At 42.7% G+C, this 22,280-nt stretch overlaps 1 protein-coding gene across 1 annotated transcript in view; it reads right to left on the bottom strand.

The window, feature by feature from the left end:
* Positions 1-21,944, bottom strand: part of UbcE2H (ubiquitin conjugating enzyme E2H) — a 56,005-nt gene extending 34,061 nt beyond the window's left edge. The window contains exon 1 of the mRNA XM_045765933.2: positions 21,786-21,944. Coding sequence (XP_045621889.1) covers positions 21,786-21,838 — 53 coding nt within the window. The 5' untranslated portion in view covers positions 21,839-21,944. The remainder of the gene's footprint in view (positions 1-21,785) is intronic.
* Between the last annotated feature and the right edge of the window lie 336 nt (positions 21,945-22,280).

Consider the following 22,280-nt stretch of genomic DNA (forward strand, 5'->3'; position numbering starts at 1 on the left):
TGCGCAAACAATACATATTAAGTAATGCTTGACAATAAAACAACGGCGCACTCGGAAGGGCAAAAATGTGTACGGCATCAGTGTGCGGGCTCATGTACTACTAAAAGTAAAAGGTTTAATTAAAGCTACTTTCTCATTTCACTCAGCACGCGGAAGAGTCGCAGAGTTGCCAGTGCATATATTCTACACCGGATTTGGACGATATTCAGAGACGGTGAAACCACTCATATGCTGACTATTTCCAGCGATTACATCAAATTTATAACGGAATAATCATCTAAACAAAGTTAAATCAGCGAGATCATTACATTGGTGAAGCACTAACAAGCAACCCTCTGCATGGTCCACATACCTCACTAAAGCCTTTCACCGCAACATTGTACACCACCCGTTCAGTAGTGACATCTATCCATCACCTCGCTAACAGCAACAGTTCTCAAGACACCTCGACACAAAGACCGCCCAGCGTACGTACAACATGCAATAAATGCGTAGGTGCGCAAACCATCACAGACGGCAACACATTGACGGCACCTCAACCGCCAAGAGTTGCCGAGCCTCAACTTTTACTTCTCTCTTACCAACTACAACATTGACCAAAATTGTCCCCGAGGGGGTCACCGTCTCTAGTGGTGTGGAAAGGGAGGTGGGGAGGGGGAACTTTGCAGTATAACTCGCTACTGGCATCAATAAAACAACGAAGACAGACATAGAAAGACCAATGAAGACAGACATAGCCAGACCCGTGAGACAAAAATTGTCACGTGTTCTATTATTATCCTCCGTATCACTAATAATATCCGCCAAGATCCCTCCCCCCCCCCCTCCAAAAAAATTACGGTTACTTTACGACAAGCTCACCGAGGCCCTAAACTAGCTTCATTCCCCAATTTAACAATTATTTGCAGGCTATGCCTGAAACGCTGTACTAGTGGCTTTAGGTATTGTATGTACTAGCTCTATCTATAAATCAATCAGAATGTTTCTAACTCCGCATCTATGTACTCACCTAGTTGTGTTTGCGGGGGTTGAGCTCTGGCTCTTTGGTCCCGCCTCTCAACCGTCAATCAACTGGTGTACAGATTCCTGAGCCTACTGGGCTCTGTCATATCTACATTTGAAACTGTGTATGGAGTCAGCCTCCATCACAGCACTTCCTAATGCATTCCATTTACTAACTACTCTGACACTGAAAAAGTTCTTTCTAATGTATGTACTTTTCCTATATTATTATTATTATTATTATTATTATTATTATTATTATTATTACTATTATATTGAGTAGCACTACGCTACGGCTCACCTTACGTCACATACCCACCACAAACGGGTGTATACAGTACATAATTGGGTATACAAGTCTATGGTAACTTCTGTGTAACCTGACACAATTGGGATCTCATACAAATGCTTTCACACGTCAACTTAGAAAAGTTATATTGTCATAAGTTCAGTGGTGGGTGGGGGTGGGGGAGGGGTGGTAGAGGAACGGGGGAAGTATGGCGAGGGAGGGGAGAACGAGGGAGAGAATGGTGGAGTGATGGTGGTGCGAGAGGGGGGAGGGAGGGAGGGAGGGAGGAATGGAGGGGACGGGGGAAACAGAGAGAAAGGGGAGGAGAGACAGGAGAGGAGGGATTAGACAGGAGAGGAGAGAGGAGAGGGGAGGGGGCAGAGGAGAGACATCTTTCGTCAGACTGTTGGACAAAGTAGAGAGACGGGCTAGAAGGCTTATCTCTAGTCTTGACCAAGTCTGGTGGGAACGGTCTGAACATCAGAGCCTGCAACACCGTCGTGACGTTGGTGGTCTTACTGTTATGTACAAGGCCAACATCCTCAAAGTTCCGCACTTGGCCCAACTCCGTGGACTACCAGTAGTTGCCACCCGTAGCACTAGGCTCTCGACCTTCAACAGTCTCATGCTGGAAGTGCCATTCTCAAGAACATCACTCCATCAGCGTTCATTCATTCCGAGGCTGACTCGCATCTGGAACTTGTTCACTCAACAGGTTGATACACGGGAGATCAGGTCAACTGATCACATGAAGGCTCTGACACACAGCTGGCTACAAGCTCATCCTGTTCCTTATATGATTGTTACTTTATGTTTTTTAATGAATAAAGGCTATTCCTTCAGAAGCATATAATAACAGGCTCATGAAATAAATGGGCCTCTAGGAGTAGGTTTCAACTTAGCTTACATAAGTTCAATATATGATAGTTCCCAATGTGCTTCAAAGTATACTCTCATGAAATAAATGAGTTTCTAGGTGTAGGCTTCAGATGAGCTGAGGAAGGATAACAGCTCTTGCTTGCAGCTTCACTAGGTATGTCATTAGACATCTCTTATGAATCCTAGTCTTAGTTAACAAAGAGAGAGAGAGGGAGGGGGAGAGAGAGAGGGGGAGGAGAGAGAGGGGGGAGGAGAGAGAGAGAGAGAGAGAGAGAGAGAGAGAGAGAGAGAGAGAGAGAGAGAGAGAGAGGGGGAGGAGAGAGAGGGGGAGGAGAGAGAGAGAGAGAGAGAGAGAGAGAGAGAGAGAGAGAGAGAGGGGGGGGGGTGGAGGGAGGGGGGGAGGGAGAGAGAGAGAGAGAGAGAGAGAGAGAGAGAGAGAGAGAGAGAGAGAGAGAGAGAGAGAGAGAGAGAGAGAGAGAGAGAGAGAGAGAGAGAGAGAGAGAGAGAGAGAGAGAGAGAGAGAGAGAGAGAGAGAGAGAGAGAGAGAGAGAGAGAGAGAGAGAGAGAGAGAGAGAGAGAGAGAGAGAGAGAGAGAGAGAGAGAGAGAGAGAGAGAGAGAGAGAGAGAGAGAGAGAGAGAGAGAGAGAGAGAGAGAGAGAGAGAGAGAGAGAGAGAGAGAGAGAGAGAGAGAGAGAGAGAGAGAGAGAGAGAGAGAGAGAGAGAGAGAGAGAGAGAGAGAGAGAGAGAGAGAGAGAGAGAGAGAGAGAGAGAGAGAGAGAGAGAGAGAGAGAGAGAGAGAGAGAGAGAGAGAGAGAGAGAGAGAGAGAGAGAGAGAGAGAGAGAGAGAGAGAGAGAGAGAGAGAGAGAGAGAGAGAGAGAGAGAGAGAGAGAGAGAGAGAGAGAGAGAGAGAGAGAGAGAGAGAGAGAGAGAGAGAGAGAGAGAGAGAGAGAGAGAGAGAGAGAGAGAGAGAGAGAGAGAGAGAGAGAGAGAGAGAGAGAGAGAGAGAGAGAGAGAGAGAGAGAGAGAGAGAGAGAGAGAGAGAGAGAGAGAGAGAGAGAGAGAGAGAGAGAGAGAGAGAGAGAGAGAGAGAGAGAGAGAGAGAGAGAGAGAGAGAGAGAGAGAGAGAGAGAGAGAGAGAGAGAGAGAGAGAGAGAGAGAGAGAGAGAGAGAGAGAGAGAGAGAGAGAGAGAGAGAGAGAGAGAGAGAGAGAGAGAGAGAGAGAGAGAGAGAGAGAGAGAGAGAGAGAGAGAGAGAGAGAGAGAGAGAGAGAGAGAGAGAGAGAGAGAGAGAGAGAGAGAGAGAGAGAGAGAGAGAGAGAGAGAGAGAGAGAGAGAGAGAGAGAGAGAGAGAGAGAGAGAGAGAGAGAGAGAGAGAGAGAGAGAGAGAGAGAGAGAGAGAGAGAGAGAGAGAGAGAGAGAGAGAGAGAGAGAGAGAGAGAGAGAGAGAGAGAGAGAGAGAGAGAGAGAGAGAGAGAGAGAGAGAGAGAGAGAGAGAGAGAGAGAGAGAGAGAGAGAGAGAGAGAGAGAGAGAGAGAGAGAGAGAGAGAGAGAGAGAGAGAGAGAGAGAGAGAGAGAGAGAGAGAGAGAGAGAGAGAGAGAGAGAGAGAGAGAGAGAGAGAGAGAGAGAGAGAGAGAGAGAGAGAGAGAGAGAGAGAGAGAGAGAGAGAGAGAGAGAGAGAGAGAGAGAGAGAGAGAGAGAGAGAGGGGGGGTGGGGGTGGAGAGAGAGATAGAGAGGGGGGGTGGAGATAGAGAGAGGGGGGGTGGAGATAGAGAGAGGGGGGTGGAGATAGAGAGAGGGGGGGGGGTGGAGATAGAGAGAGGGGGGGGGGTGGAGATAGAGAGAGTGGGGTGGAGATAGAGAGAGTGGGGTGGAGATAGAGAGAGTGGGGTGGAGACAGAGAGAGTGGGGTGGAGACAGAGAGAGTGGGGTGGAGATAGAGAGAGTGGGGTGGAGATAGAGAGAGTGGGGTGGAGATAGAGAGAGGGGGAGGGAGGGAGAGGTGAGGGGGAGAGTCGGGGGAGACCCCCAACCCTGTGGACAACGACATGTTGGCAACCACAACAAAAGATGCTCAGCCACCAAGAGCCTCACCAGCTGGCTGTGCGTTTCTCAAGACGATCACACCATTAGCAATCATTCATTCCTAAGCGGTTTCCCATTTGGAATATACTCACTCAATATAGATATGTGAATTCAAGTCGACTGATCACATGAAGGCCGACTCATACACAGCTACTCCACTTGGCGAGTACAGCTGCTTCCTGGTTCATACTGTACCTCCCAGGCAGCATTGTAATGGAAAGCACTCATAAGCTCAATGAATAAATGAGATTCTAGGGTCAGGCTTCAGATAAGAATGTAGAATAGCAGCTCTTAGCTTGCAGCTTTATTACAAACCTGAGCAACACTGCCAAATGACAAGCTAATTCACATCCCTAAGGAGCCCACGTGAATTCTGAGAACTGAACATTATCCTGAGGTTAACCAATCACTAGCGTGCAACTGTGTCTGCCTAAGGTAGGGACCAGCAGGTCATATTGGCTGCTGAAAATAGATACACATCCCTTCCTCAATCCTATAGAGGAAGGTAAATCCTATAGAGGAAGGTCAATCCTATAGAGGAAGGTCAATCCTATTGAGGAAGGTCAATCCTATTGAGGAAGGTCAATCCTATTGAGGAAGGTCAATTCTACTGACTTCTGGACATGGCAGAGAACTACATCAGCCAACTTCTCCAGCCTTCACTCATCCTGGCTGAATCTGCCATGTTACTATTCTCCAAAAATTAAGATGTAGATAGTCTCCAATACCAAAGTGATGTATATGACTATACTGTTACATACAAGAAACCATACAAAGTTGAATCCCTGACCTAACTTCATCAACAACAGGATGACAACTATTATAATACAAGATATAAAAGCTACCAGCAGTATTTCTGTTGGTGCCACACTTTTGTTTTTCAAGGACATCTTCCATTAGCCAACATTCATTTGGTACCTTACTCACATTTGGAATAAATTTTCACAATAACTTCACACACACACACACACACACACACACACACACACACACACACACACACACACACACGAGTGACCATATACATGCAGTACATGTATAAAAATTACATGCACTGTAATAAAGTAACAAATTACCTTTGTTTTTAGCTATGTTTTAAACAACCCATAAGGACTGAGTTATGAAACGAGAGTAAATATAGCAATCAAATGGTTGGTTTAAAAAATGAATCTACTTAAACTTAAGGTTCAAGCAATAATGAAGAGTGCGTTAAATTCCTAGTGTATAATGTGCATGTCACATCATGCAGTACGGGCCTCTCCATTCTGCCGGTCAGCTCACGCTAACCTGCAAACGACAATCCAGTTTTTCTCCCAAGCACATCCTAAAGAATGTACTGTATAACAATACCCGATACTTGTGACATTGTATGTTTTACTGGATGTGGCCAGCAATTGCATTTAACACGGCAACATTAAAATTTAAACAAAATGCAATACAAGCCATCATATCATGGCTTGTATTAGGCGATTCTTGCAATGGCACCATGTATTCTTGTAACTCATTCTTGCATTCTGAATCTGAATGAAAGAATGCACCATGCATTCTTGTAATGGCACCATTACAGAGACCTAATGGTGTACAGAGTAATGGCACCATTATGCCCCACAGAGACATTAGAAAGATTTTTTTCAGTGTCAGAGTAGTTAATAAATGGAATGCACTAGGAAGTGATGTGGTGGAGGCTGACTCCATACACAGTTTAAAATGTAGATATGATAGAGCCCAGTAGGCTCAGGAATCTCTACACCAGTTGATTGACAGTAGAGAGGTGTGACCAAAGAGCCAAAGCTCAACCCCTGCGAGCACAATTAGGCGAGTACAATTAGGCGAGTACCATGTAGATGCAGCGTAACTTCCCCTAATCACATTCTAACCATTTCATGTCTAATAACTGGTATACAGTATAATGTCACAGCAAACATGATGGACCATTACCGATAACTTTTTTATTCACCAGCCAAATAGGCTAAACATGATTTAATTGCTTAAAGGAGATGAAGCAAGGCATTCAAGCAGTGGATACAGAAGGTGCAAGATAGAAAGGAGAGCAACGAGTACAGAAAGTCAATGAGTTTAGAATAATGAGCATATGGTGGGTGTGCTGGTAGTGGTTTTGGTCATGATGTGAGGGTGTTTATGGTTTGTGGAGGAAGACACGGGGTGGTGGAGATGGAGGGAGCGAGAGGGGGGCGGTGGAGATGGAGGGAGCGAGGGGGGGGCGGTGGAGATGGAGGAAGCGAGAGGGAATGGTGGGGATGGAGGAAGCGAGAGGGGGTGGTGGGGATGGAGGAAGCGAGAGGGGGTGGTGGGGATGGAGGAAGCGAGAGGGGGTGGTGGGGATGGAGGAAGTGAGAGGGGGTGGTGGGGATGGAGGAAGTGAGAGGGGGTGGGGATGGAGGAAGTGAGAGGGGGTGGGGATGGAGGAAGTGAGAGGGGGTGGGGATGGAGGAAGTGAGAGGGGGTGGGGATGGAGGAAGTGAGAGGGGGTGGGGATGGAGGAAGTGAGAGGGGGTGGGGATGGAGGAAGCGAGAAGGGTGGAGCTTACCTATCAGTGACTATGGGGATATATCTAGCCCTTTATGCCTCAACCCCCTAGCTGTTTATACCCAATATGCTAATTGCCTCTCTCAACATTATTATAATCATTACATTTTTGTTTAAAGTTGTGACAGGAATTGGATTCACCAACCTCTTCCTTCAGTTCATTCCATTTGCCAACCACCCGTACTGGGACTAAGCGCTTCCTTACGCTTCAAAAATTTGCATATGCCACGTGCATTCCCATCCACTTACATATACCTATGGTAAGAACCACTGAAACCATGCAAATTTTCAAAGACAGACTATGAATATATTTGTGATAATGAGAAATCTATTACAAATAGCTTAATTGAGAATTAATTCTCAGAATTTGATGTAAATCAATATCAACTCACTAAGGCCGAACTAAAATACTGTACTGTATTGAAATAGTTTTTTCCAACATCAGAAATAAACATTTTATTATGTAAAAAGGAAAAACAAAATTGTTTATGCACACCAGGAAATCAGCCTAAAAATTGTGCAGTCAGATGGGTAAGTGCCTCCCTATTTGCCTCTGTACCTGGCGAGTGGTGGAGGAACTTTTAAATAGTGGGGTGGATGCAATGCTAAAAATGAACCTCTTGGTGTTTATATATATAATATAGTATGGAACAGTACTTGGTTTCAGTGGAGCACATATGGTTCCCCACTGTTGGGAACAGAAAACCTGTTAAGTTTGTCAAGGTATGCCTTTGGCCAAGAACTCATCTCTCCCATGATTCATCCCACAACATTTACCTAACTCCCTGGTACCTATTTGCTGCTAGGTGAACAAAGGCATCAGGTGTAAGGAAACATGACCAAGCATCTTGTCCTGCCTGTAAATCTTCCAGCAATAAACAGACTGCACCGACCACTACGCTGCTATACTGGCCTCACATGGAAAAGTTCAATACATGTAAATATTTGAAATGTACAATATTAGAAGTATTTAAAATGGAAATTGACAGGTTCCTGCTCGAGTTACTGGATAAGCCTGCCTGTATTGGCTATACCGCCCTGCACACTACAACAAATGCCTCATGGACCACTCAATTACCAGGGAAGCACGACTGCAGGAGTATATATACTGTACTCGTGAAATCATTCACAATCAATGTTGCACAAATAGTAGATAAAAATACTCTTATTCATTCGAGTGTTTCAACCAATCTAAACCCTCATTGACCCAACTAATAAAAACCATAACCATATTCCACTATCTTTTACTCAATATCAACTTGGGCTTCATATAATTCTGTTTACAAGTGTTGTGATAGTTTGATGTACTGGTGAAAACTGTCACCTACACACAGAAATTCCACTAACGTGATATACATATATCAACGAGAAAATCCACCAGAGCTGTGAGATGGTGCAAACCTATGACCAAGGCCGGCAAGGCAAGGCAAACCTACGACCTACGACCAAGGGAGCCGGTCGGCCGAGCGGACAGCACGCTGGACTTGTAATCCTGTGGTCCCGGGTTCGATCCCGGGCGCCAGCGAGAAACAATGGGCAGAGTTTCTTTCACCCTATGTCCCTGTTACCTAGCAGTAAAATAGGTACCTGGGTGTTAGTCAGCTGTCACGGGCTGCTTCCTGGGGGTGGAGGCCTGGTCTAGGACCAGGCCGCGGGACACTAAAAAGCCCCGAAATCATCTAAAAAGATAAAAAGAAAGAAAGAAGGCATTGCCAGCCGCATACTCTACCACTGGACCAACGCTGACTTGTCAAAGTCATATAACCGGATTTCTACTGAAATCACAGGAAGTTTGGAGGCCCATACTGAAGTCAGTCCAAATGGTTACGTATGACCCACAAGCACTTGGTTGTTAGGGCAGAGTGATCCTACACCTTACACTCCAACTTCACAAACACACAAAAATCACACTAACATGATGTATATCAATGAGAAAATCCACCAAGGTTGAGAGGTGGCGCAAACCTACGACCAGGGATTGCCAAGCCGAGTGCTTGTGGATCATACATAAAAACTTGGACTGGCTTCAGTAGGAGCCTCCAGACTTCCTGTGATTTCAGTAGAAATCAGCCATAAATACTCATACTCTGCCTAAATAAAACAGAAACAAGTAACACTTAGTGGACCAGCCAGAGGGCTAAGAAAAAAAAATTCAGTTGCATGACTCTCACGTAAGCAGTGGTCCAGTGGTAGAGTAAGCGGTTGGCAATGCCTTTGTCATACGTTTGCACCATCTCACAGACCTAGTGGGTTTTCTAAAAACTGTTACCTATTTACCATAAACATATAAAAGCCAGTAATTGGTAATTAATGTGACATACTATTATCCAGAAACCTGTCAATGGCCCAAGTACCTTAAGTTGCCACAAATATACAAGACATGAATAATTTCCATTATTGGGGACAGAAAGCCTGGGCCTCCTAGGTCAACTACTGACCTTCCTCAGGATGCAATCCACAACATTTGACTAACTCCTTGGTACCTATTTACTGAAAGGTGAACAGAAGCATCAAGTGAAAGGAAACGTGCCCAATCGTTTTTGTCTCAACAGGGGATTGAACCTGCGATCCTTGATGGCGAGTCGAGGATTCAGACCACTGTGCTACAGCATACTTCACTTCATAGCCAATGTTAAGTATAATCAATAATTATTGTATACTTAAAAAGTAATTAATGTTATTAAACAATAATATCAAGAAGGAATTCCTGTTATTATCAGTTAAGACAAGAGTTTTATTTTGTTAACACAATTACTTTAAAAGCTGCAAAGCTGTTGTACTGCATTCTCTACTAATTACAGTACTTTAAAAGTAATCCTTATTATGTGCAGACGATGAGTCACAATAACATGGCTGAAGATATGACCAACCCACACATAAGAATATGGAAAAAGACAACATTTCAATCCATCCTGGACCATTATCAAATCGTGTGTTCACAACAACGCACAGACTTGATAGTGGTACAGGATGGACCGAAACGTTGTCATTTCTTCATCTTCTGATGTGTGGTTTGGTCATCATAATCCCCTATCATTAAACATTTACTTTAAAGATATATTCAATTACTAATGTAGTCTCTTCAAAGTTTTTTTATGAAGTTCAAACCTATACTGTATCATACTTCTTTATACATTATCTAACTGGTTAAAAAGTATGACATGCGCTGCCCGACACACATGGCACTCGGTTATTAAAGTGTGATATACTAACGCGTCATTACATCCACAAGCAATTATTTTGCCAGGTAAGATTTGCCTCATAAAAGTAAACAGCACTCATCCTAACTAGAACACTACCGTTTTAATAGTACTGTACTGTACTGATACGATTACACATACAGCAAAAATATAGTATTTAAATTCTAAATGAATCTTGTTTCTACTTTACCTTATTTGTTGAAAACTTTGAAATATACTTGTGTATAGTATCTACCTCAACATGCATATTTACAACCCCGGAAAAAAGACCCTAATGATCGATGAAGTACATAAGGTGACCACAACTTGCCACAGGCGGTGGTCACTGTGGGGTGTTTACCACAGGCGGTGGTCACTGTGGGGTGTTTACCACAGGCGGTGGTCACTGTGGGGTGTTTACCACAGGCGGTGGTCACTGTGGGGTGTTTACCACAGGCGGTGGTCACTGTGGGGTGTTTACCACAGGCGGTGGTCACTGTGGGGTGTTTACCACAGGCGGTGGTCACTGTGGGGTGTTTACCACAGGCGGTGGTCACTGTGGGGTGTTTACCACAGGCGGTGGTCACTGTGGGGTGTTTACCACAGGCGGTGGTCACTGTGGGGTGTTTACCACAGGCGTTGGTCACTGTGGGGTGTTTACCACAGGCGGTGGTCACTGTGGGGTGTTTACCACAGGCGGTGGTCACTGTGGGGTGTTTACCACAGGCGGTGGTCACTGTGGGGTGTTTACCACAGGCGGTGGTCACTGTGGGGTGTTTACCACAGGCGGTGGTCACTGTGGGGTGTTTACCACAGGCGGTGGTCACTGTGGGGTGTTTACCACAGGCGGTGGTCACTGTGGGGTGTTTACCACAGGCGGTGGTCACTGTGGGGTGTTTACCACAGGCGGTGGTCACTGTGGGGTGTTTACCACAGGCGGTGGTCACTGTGGGGTGTTTACCACAGGCGGTGGTCACTGTGGGGTGTTTACCACAGGCGGTGGTCACTGTGGGGTGTTTACCACAGGCGGTGGTCACTGTGGGGTGTTTACCACAGGCGGTGGTCACTGTGGGGTGTTTACCACAGGCGGTGGTCACTGTGGGGTGTTTACCACAGGCGGTGGTCACTGTGGGGTGTTTACCACAGGCGGTGGTCACTGTGGGGTGTTTACCACAGGCGGTGGTCACTGTGGGGTGTTTACCACAGGCGGTGGTCGACATAGGGTGCTTGTACAGTACTGTACAGAGGAAAACAGAATTAGCATTGAAGATTCAAGACCTTGTAATGTTACCAGCACATACATACATCATGAACAGCCTTCTAGAATTGTCTCACGAACAATTGGCATCTGAAGAAGAGAAGATAAGGTAGTAGGTAATTATCTAAAGAAGGCACCAACCAGGGAGGACTACGCAGCACCAGAGAAGATGAGGTAATTATCAGGCAAAAGCACTAAGCTATTACAACTACACAGCACTTGGAGAAGATATGAGGTCAAGGAACTGGAACAGGACAGAGGGAAGAAATGGTGCCCAACCACTTGCACCATCGGGAAATAGAAATGTACTGCAAATCGAACCTGATTTGAATAAAATCAATGCACAGGAAGATAGAAGTCAAGGTTTAAGCTTCTGAGACAATCAAAACCAAATCATTAGGTAAAAATAAAGATAAATAAAAAAGATTACACTAACCCATTCAGAGACATGTTTAAAGAGGATTATTTTCTTTGACTCTCATTTTCAAAAGTAATATTAATTGTTTTATTGGCGCCAGACTGTATTCATTCCATGTGATTTCATCCAAAGTCAGCATATACCTGAATAGCATCCATGAAAATTGGATCAGCCAATGACAAATGATGTTTACTCCACATGCATCATCAACCTACACAAAATGGTCACAAAGATCAAATGTTATTGAGAGACTTGTTACAAGTATTGAAACAATTTAATCAGAAAAAAAAGTAGTTTTAATATTTATTATTAAAGTATTTCTAATCAATTATTTAATCCAGCCCAAAATCAAAACAATATTAATAAGGTTAGAAAAATTATGTAAATCCTAAATTTAGCACTTACTAATGTACATAAAAGCACCCCAAAAAAATTACACATGGGTTAATCAATCATTTATTATGCACCCCATACCCATCCCAAATGCACGTATCTCAGTATACTGTATGTCAGGATATGAATAGGGGTAGCATATAATGAGTAAAGATAGTCAATGATTGCTGGGTACTGTAATACGTGTATATATAGGGAATGCAGTGTAAGGAGTTCGGGGAATATAAGAGTGCATAGATTGATGAGGTGATAAGACAGGTGGTGGGGGTGGTGGTTGCCACAGGTGGTGGTCGCCGTGGGGTGCTTGCCACAGGCAGTTTGTCGACATGTAATTACCCAAGTGTAGTTACAGGATGAGAGCTACGCTCGTGGTGTCCCGTCTCCCCAGCACTTTGTCATATAACGCTTTGAAATTACTGACGGTTTTGGCCTCCACCACCTTTTCACCTAACTTGTTCCAACCCTCTACCACTCTGTTTACAAAAGTGAATTTTCTTATATTTCTCCAGCAGCTTTGTTTTGTTAGTTTAAATCTATGACCTCTTGTTCTTTAAGTTCTGGGTCTCAGGAATTCTTCCCTATCAATTTTATCGATTCCTGTTACTATTTTGTACGTACAGTAGTGATCATATCGCCTCCTTTTCTCCTATCTTCTAGTTTTTGCACATTTAATGCCTTGAACCTCTCCTCTTAGCTCTTGTTCTTCAGTTCTGAGAGCCACTTAATGGCATGTCTTTGCACATGTGGCGCTTGCCACAGGCAGTGATTACTGTGGGGTGCTTGCCACAGGCGGCGATTGCCATGAGGTGTTTACCACAGGTGGTGGTTCCCATGGGGTGCTTGCCACAGGCAATGGTCACCATGGGGTGCTTACCACAGGCAATGGCCACCCTGACAGCTGGGTGGACAGCTCTTCAGATTCGTAGTCCTGAGGTTCCGGGTTCAATCCGGTAGAGGTGGAGACAAATGGGCAAAATGTTTCTTTCACCCTGATGCCCGTTACCTAGCAGTAAATAGGTACCTGGGAGTTAAGACAGCTGCTACAGGCTGCTTTCTGGGAGGGGGGTGTAACAAAATGGAGGCCTGGTTGAGGACTGGGCCGTGGGGAAGCTGAGCCACAAAATCATCTCAAGATAACCTCAAGATAACCGTGGGGGGTGCTTGCCAAAGGCGGTGGCCACCGTGGGGGGTGCTTGCCACAGGCGGTGGCCACCGTGGGGGGTGCTTGCCAAAGGCGGTGGCCACCGTGGGGGGTGCTTGCCAAAGGCGGTGGCCACCGTGGGGGGTGCTTGCCAAAGGCGGTGGCCACCGTGGGGGGTGCTTGCCAAAGGCGGTGGCCACCGTGGGGGGTGCTTGCCAAAGGCGGTGGCCACCGTGGGGGGTGCTTGCCACAGGCGGTGGCCACCGTGGGGGGTGCTTGCCACAGGCGGTGGCCACCGTGGGGGGTGCTTGCCAAAGGCGGTGGCCACCGTGGGGGGTGCTTGCCACAGGCGGTGGCCACCGTGGGGGGTGCTTGCCACAGGCGGTGGCCACCGTGAGGGGTGCTTGCCACAGGCGGTGGCCACCGTGGGGGGTGCTTGCCACAGGCGGTGGCCACCGTGGGGGGTGCTTGCCACAGGCGGTGGCCACCGTGGGGGTGCTTGCCACAGGCGGTGGCCACCGTGGGGGGTGCTTGCCACAGGCGGTGGCCACCGTGGGGGTTGCTTGCCACAGGCGGTGGCCACCGTGGGGGTTGCTTGCCACAGGCAGCTGTCATGGTTGGGGTTGGGAAAAGGAAGGTTAGAATACTGAACGATACTACACTATACTGTACTGGGATGGGGGGTCAGAAGATAACATTTGGTATTCCAAATTAGTTATGTATTCTCTCTAAACTTAATTTGATATCCAGTCTTAATCTTACCAGAAAGCTGAAAATTATTAAAGTTGATTATACAGTATTAAAATCATTTTAATATGCCATCTGTGGAAAATTCCATTACCATCATATATATAAAGCTTATTGTATGTAGGTACATCACATATAAACCTGGAGGACAATGGACCACACAAGTCCTTACCAGAGCTATAAATAGCCAGACCACATGGGCTCTTCACAACAAAGCCAGCTCCAAGCGGGCGCCCACCACAGATCTCTTAATCAGCAAAGCAACATGGACACTGTGACATTACAGGCCTTTTATAAGGAAGAATTTAATCATATCACAGTAACAATTATCTTCAAGTCACTATTAGCTTAATCCTATAACTAAACTTCATCTCAAAGAAATTGTTTTCAACTATGAAAGATCATAAATCCCGCTCCTAGCAACCTGTTCCATACACGAGCAGCAGCACTACGGACACATCACGAGCCCCCCTCTCTAGTTGACATTCAAACGGTGTTCAAATCTTGTGTTACAGACTAAAAATCAGCATTAAACACTGCATAATTATATAATCAACGCATAACACACACAGATCTATATACAGTATAGAACATTATCAGAGTGTATACAGTATCCAAGATGTTCACTCGTTAATATCCGCCAAAGCTAGACTAGAGTGTAAACACAACCACGCCATGGCCTATCATAATCCTCACAAGCGCCACCACGTTATCTACACTGATTTTGCAAAGTAGATGCCGTAATCAACACATCACAATATCAGGCCAGATCACAACAAGAGTGATCGTAAGTCTAGCAACGGTCAGACTAGGCAACAGTTTTCAGACTTCAGTCTGGGATAAGGTTTATGTACAATTTTTACTCGAGTGCCCAATTATAGCTATTGTGTCATTAATACAGTAGTTCCCTTTTACAGCTGATGAGCATTATGCTATGAGCAAACACCCAAATTTAATTTCAGAGACTATTAATTTGTTGTTTATCTCAATCTATATAGATTATGCTCTATATATACATATACGTATATATTATATATAATCAATCCCAGTTAAATCTTATCAAGTCTTAACGAAGTTTAGCAATACTTATCAAGATTATTATTTAATCTATTGCATAGTTATCATGTAATAACATTTACCAAGATAACTAAATTTAATCACTCTTAATATCATGCTAATGATATATAAACTAGTAACTATCATTGTTGCCTTAATCTATTATTTTAGTTACTTTATAATAACTGTTTAGAGAGCTAGGCTAGAGATATGTTGAACAAAATAAGGTAGATTGTGTACCAGTCCATTTGCAGTAATAGTCTAATTGCTTTTATCAATCTAATCATGTTCGTACAATATACTGATATGGTGAAATCTTAACAGGTACCTTGAAGTTTCTTTAACCAACCTAATATAGTCCACTTTAGAAGAGCTTGGCTCAGTTCAGGCAGTCTGAACACCAGATCAAAGCTTTGCTCTCATTTATATTTTAAATCTTTTAATCCTTTTTAGTGCATGCTAGTTTTATCATAGTGCATTCATTATACATTAATCTTGATCTACGTTTTTACCACACCATCTTGAAATTCAGATTCAGATTGATATGAGAAGTTAACCAATTTTTCTCACTACAATATTGAAGAAATTCATTAGAAATTCCAAATATTTGTGTGTATTATATATGAAATGCATTTTGAAGTTAATATTTTTGGGAGCGTGGAACGCATTTATTCAATTTACATTATTTCTAATCAGAAAATTTGTTTCAGTTTGTGAATTTTCAGTTTACAAATTATCGGATTAACTTAAAAAACCCAGTTACCACCATACCAAATTCTACTTTCTAATTGTCCATTATATGTCAATACTATATATGTACAATGGTCCACATCATTACTATAAGTACTGTACTGTCTAAACACAAGGACAGGTTACCAGACACTTACTGTATTGATATTCATGGTGGAATAAGTACCGTACTGTATATTAAACTTTATGCATTACTGTACTGTATAAAGATTATTTAAAAAATTACAGTGCAAATCAAGAGGAAATGTCGTTCAGTAAAACATTGTTTTACCCGATTTTATTCTGCCCGAAACGCTGCGCGTACTAGTGGCTTTACAAGACTGTAATTACCATATTATGTATCCTCACATTCCCAATGTACATTCTTGTATATGCATAAATAAAATAAAATAAAAATTGTATGGATGCTGCACATGCAACACCCATAGTGATAGCAAAACATGGCTGGACATGAAGATTCGTACTGTATCTTAGACACCCTAGCACTAGCACCCTATTGTCCAGATGGCAAGCCATGTAATTATCAAAAGAAGACTAAGCCAAGAAGAATTTATAATGGGGGGAGTTATATGATCTATTTACAAGAGAATTTTGACAGCATTCTCAGCTGCCAAATTATCTTTACAAGAGAATTTTGGCAACATATTATGGTCAATATTTTACCTAACTTCATATCCTGAGACTAGCATAATAACAGGTCTGAACACAAATAACCCAATCCACAATTCAGGCATACGATCAGGCAACACTCCTCGAATAACACAAGTTTCCAAATACTCTACTGGTTTATGGTGGCAGGATGTTTCAATACTCTTTAGTTATATTCTGTATATAGTTATACAGTATAGTTATATATATATTAGCTTTGCTTCTTCCCATGCACCCAGATACAAAAGACCCATGTTCACTGTCTCCTAACATGATAACCAGTGATCACTAGGTCCGGTATAAACATGCAAGGCAGCATTACGTTTAGCATGTATCACTTGCATTTTCAACTGATTTAGAAATGCTTGGCTTTGGTATCCAGAGAATGATAAACACGCCTATTACAGTACATCACCAAACACCATCTTTTGCCCATAAATGTACCTTTCTAGGTGTACCTCTGTCATCCTACAATTTAAGGATAGTACATCTATCTAAAAACCAAAGAGCAAATAAAATCAAATACAGTATAACCTCCATACCTAAAGTGGGTTACCAGGAGTGGTCCTCCTACTCCCCTAGAGGCCAGATGTGACAAAAAAAAATGGATTTTCTTAAGAACCATGCACTTAAGGAAAAAGCTTATGTTCAAATATTTTTTCAATAGTTTTTAAAATATTTTTGGTGTATACTGTATTCAAATAGTTCCTTGTATTTTTGGGGTTTTCGCTGTGCATTAAGGAGCACATAGTTTTGTTACATAATCCACTCTGTAGGTCATCTTCATTATTTGTACCAATTAAAAGTTCTAAATCTGTACTCTACAGCGCAGGAGAGATACATAATAATATACATGCAGAAGATATTAGAGGGGCTGGTTCCAAATCTGAACATGATGATTACATCACATGAAACCAGTAGGCATGGCAGAATGTGCAAAATATCCCCATTGAAAAGCAGAGGTGCAATCTGTACTCTGATAACTATAAACATCAAGGGCCCAAGACTTTTCAACACTTCTGCTACACACAAGGGGCATAACTGGCCAACCTCTCACATTATTCAAGAAAGAACTCGACAAACACCTCCAAAGAATACCTGATCAACCAGGCTGTGATTCATACATCAGGCTGGGAGCAGCTGTGTCCAACAGCCTGGTTGACCAGACGACCAACCGGGAGGCCTAGTCGGAGACTCTACCGAGGCGCCGTTGATTCCTGGAAGCTACACTAGGTAGATAACAGAAGACTGGACATTGGCGGGGTATTAAACATCAAGCAAAACAAACCATGTATCAATAGCCAACTATCACCATATTACACTCTGCCAACTTCCAGAACACAGTGGATCATACAACATACTGCTCCAGCCATCATGCAAAAAGGAGATTGACAAGATACAATGGACCTGTAAGTGAGGTGCCTTACCTTCACTTCATCCTTAGGTACATATGTAGCAAGAAACTTCGTAATCATTACATTTAACATTATATGACATCCATGGGCTCACCATAGCCCGTGCTGCATGGGCATTTCGTTCTGAGAAGGTAAATCTAAAAACAACAACTTCGTAATCATTCGAACTCTGCCTTTGACAAATTTAACAAGAGTTAACAAAATGCATCTCTTAGCTTCAGACCAAATAAAAGTGTAAAAATGAACTTTTAGAAAGTTGAAAAATTAACTTCCTTTTCAAGTGAAGAGAAATAAGGAAAATGAGAGAAGATTCACACTAGAATAATTAATCTCACCCTTTTGGTCATATTCAATAATAATACATACATACAAACATATACATGCAAATACTGCACCATACATACATTGACCAAAGAGCCAATGCTCAATCCCCACAAGCACAACTAGGCTAGTACAAGTGAGGGCAGTAATCAGAGGCAATGTATCGGACTAGAGAAATGTCAAGTGGAGAACCACAGGGTTCAGTGGTACAGTGGCAAATGGAGCTTAATATGAATAAATGCCATGTTATGGAATGTGGAATAGAAGAACATAGATCCCACACAACATATAAATTATGTGAGAAATCATTAAAGACATCTGATAAAGAAAGATCTAGGGATGGTTCAAGACATCACCCGAGGACCACACAAAGAACACCGTGCAGAGCCAATGCTACACTTTCAAACTTTGGAAATTGCTTTTAAATACATGGATGGCAAAATACTAAAGAAATTGATCAGGACTTTTGTTAGATCAAAGCTGGAATATGCAGTAGTTGTATGGTGCCCATATCTTAAGCACATCAACAAACTGGAAAGAGCACAAAGACATGCCACAAAGTGGCTACCAGAACTGAAAGACAAGAGCTACGAGGAAAGGCTAAAGGCATTACATATGCCAACACTAAAAGATAGAAGGAAAAAGAGGCGATATGATCACTACGTATATAGTAGTAACGGGAATTGATAAAATTGATAGCGAAGAATTCCCGAGACCTGGAACTTCAAGAACAAGAGATCATAGACAAACTAAACAAAGCTCCCCATGAAATAAGAAAATTCACTTTCGCAAACAGAGTGGCAGACAGTTGGAACACATTAGGCGATGTGGGTGGTGGTCAAAACTGTCAGTAATTTCAAAACATTATATGACAGTGCTGGGAAGACAGGACATCACGAGCGTAGCTCTCATCCTGTAACTACACTTAAGTAATTACACATATACATAATACACATTCGCCAATGTATGCTAGATTGGCCAACATAAAAACTGCTTTTAGAACCTTGTTTAAGGAATTGTTCAGGACCTTGTATACCACTTATGTCAGACCAATCCTGGAGTATGTAGCTCCAGCCTGGAGTCCATACCTAGTAAAACACAAGGCAAAGTTAAGAGAAGATTCAGAGGTATGTCACCAAACTAGTCCCAAAACTGAGAGGTATGAGCTACAAGGAAAGGCCATGTCCCTGGAAGACAGAAGAGTAAAGGGAGACACGATCACCATCTACAAAATTCTCAGGGGAACTGACAGGGTGGGCAAAGAAACTGTTTAGCATGGGTGGAACACGAACAGGGGGACACAGTTGGAAACTTAGTACCCAAATGAGCCACAGAGACATTGGAAAGAATTTTTTCAGTGTCAGTAGGTAACAAATGGAATATATTGGGCAGTGATTTGGTGGAGGCCAACTCCATATACAGTTTCAAATGTAGATTTTATACAACCCAAATAGTCTCCAGAATCTGTACACCAGTTGATTGACATGAAGCTGGACCAAAGAGCCAAAGCTCAACCACCACAAGGACAACTAGGCGAGTACATATACATACATAAAAACATGTACATACAAACATACATTTTTTTACTGTTTCAGTAAATATTTTAGACTTTTGAACTAAAATTCAAAAGTAATAATTAAAAGGCACCAAGCCAGAAAGGCCAAAGTATTTTATCATACCATTATTCACATTTTTCAAACAAAATAAAAAAATACTGTACAATAATTTACTGATACAATATAAAAATCAACCTAAGCCACTCAAAAATACTTGAGTGAATACAACAACTGAACGGATGGGATTGGATGGTGCTAAATGCTTTGTTCGTCAGCAACTTTCTTTTCATTACTTTCAAGGCAAATGCACAATACTGGGTCAGTAGTATTAAGGCAAGGATTTGTTAAGTTAAAAAGATATATATATAAGTGTTAAATGGTCAAAATGCAAGGTGCACTTTAATTCAGACTTTAATTTACAAATAAAAAGTGAAATTTGGAATATATAATATTCCAAATTCAATTCAATATATGGAATATATTGATTGGAGAATTTCCTGAATAATAAACTTTTATCCTCCAAATACTGAGGATAGGGAGGCTAAATACATATTGGACAGGGCCTATATAGGCTAATTGAATACTGGATTCAAAGCTAACAGTTTACTGTTCAAAAAATTTAGGTTTTCTTATACTATATCAAAACAGTGCCATAACGTAAGCCTATATCTAACGTAGCCACAATCCTTTGGTCACGTAACGATTCGTTATTCAGACGATTCTTCAATCCTGAATAAAACATTACAATTTCTTCAATAATTTACTTCTCACTATCCTGTAGAAGATGACTATTATATTTCGTGTATGCACCAGTACGACAAGGGTTAGAGTTCAAAACAGCAAAAGGAAAGTCGGGTTAACACAATCGTTGCCTGCTGAGGGACCCATATTGGATGTATCTTATAAAGCAATGCAATATTTCAGGACCACTGTTCTGTGAGATTTTTACTTTATTGAACGACAATAGTAAATTTTTATTATAGCTGCTAACTAAACCTTAGGCATTGTAAAATACTCAGGAGCAATATCTAATACCTAGTATGATATTGCATAACACAAGCTTGAATTGGATCCTGCAAAAGTCATAGTGTAATACATCTGTTTTCCTAGTGTCTGCTTCTGTAACCTTATGGTGACCAAACCACGCATCAGAAAATGGAGAAGTGACAACATTTTCGTCCATCCAAGACCATTATCAAGTCGTGATAATGGTCCAGGACGGACGAAAATGTCTTCGCTCCTCCATCTTCTCGTGTATGGTTTGGTCCTCGTTTCTTCAGCAACGTAATTGTGACAACGTTTGCAACCTATTGGGTTATGCCCCAGCCCATCATGCAGAGCATCGTCAAACTGTACTTGCAACCCCCCCCCCCCCCCCCCGTGTCCCAGTTACTCTCTCCCGATTCAAAGCTTAAACGGTATAGTGCCTCTCTTATTTCTTATTTCACAAGGCGGACAACGAGGGCAGTCACCCAACCAGCTACCAGCACAATAACTGTATCCCCGAGCGAAGTTATTACCCACTAACGAATACATTACGTTGTCACCATAACAAGTTTTGAAACATTGTGGCTGTCTGCAGTTCAATACCAAACATTTTTTTGTAGAAGGGTTATTAAACAAGGTGGGAAACACTGCAAGTGTCAAATTCAGAAAGCAAGCAAAGGTGCAGTGTGACCTTTTGTAACACGCCCCATAAGTAACTACAAAAACGCGCACATTTGCTACAACTACCTCAGATAACAGCCTTCAACTACCACAACTCCCTCATCCAATACAGCGTGTGTAAATAGTGTATTGTTAAGTGACAGGAATGTGAGGAACAAGCCATCTGTGAGGACCACCTCCACTTTACACCAGTCTTCCCCCTAGACACCACAACTCCCCACACAACACCTCCATACTCGACTAAATATCAACTCCTCCCCTCTGCCCCTCAGTGCTGTACATATGGCATGGTGTGTGTGGTATTAAGCGCCACAGTAGTGTAGCTGGAGTAAGTGCAGCAAGCAGTCTCCTCAACACGGACCTTGGCTCTTCACTAACAACCAATGCACTACACCACAACACATTTCTCCACATTAATTGCTAAAAAGGATACAGTTTGATGACATCGGTATCCATGCGACGCTTTCCTGCACTAGGTGATGACATTGTGGTGGGTTGAGAAGGGCCACTAAGCCCTAAATCCAAGCCAAACAGCGAGCTTCACCTAGTACGACTCAACACAACACACAATGGCGACCTTCTGAGACCTCATGACGTCACACCTCACTAAAAAAAACTTCTTCCTCAGACAAAGACAACATCTTATAACAGCAACATGTCTCCACTTGTTTTCAATCTAACGTATGACCGGTATTTATCTGCGTATTTATAAGGGGAATTTTATGACAAATAGCAATGGGAAATAATAAGGGCTGTACATTTTCTGTTGTTCTTAAATACATCGATCAGTTGTCGTACGTCGCCTTCTCCTAAGCTCCGCCCATTCAACATATCGTACCGGATACTTAACTTCATTAATATCTTAATTTAATCTTATAAACAGTGTACATCACGTAGCTCATATATGTTACAATTTAAAAGTTTATTC

This window comes from Procambarus clarkii, chromosome 50 (assembly GCF_040958095.1).
Source record: "Procambarus clarkii isolate CNS0578487 chromosome 50, FALCON_Pclarkii_2.0, whole genome shotgun sequence".
Taxonomy (NCBI): domain Eukaryota; kingdom Metazoa; phylum Arthropoda; class Malacostraca; order Decapoda; family Cambaridae; genus Procambarus; species Procambarus clarkii.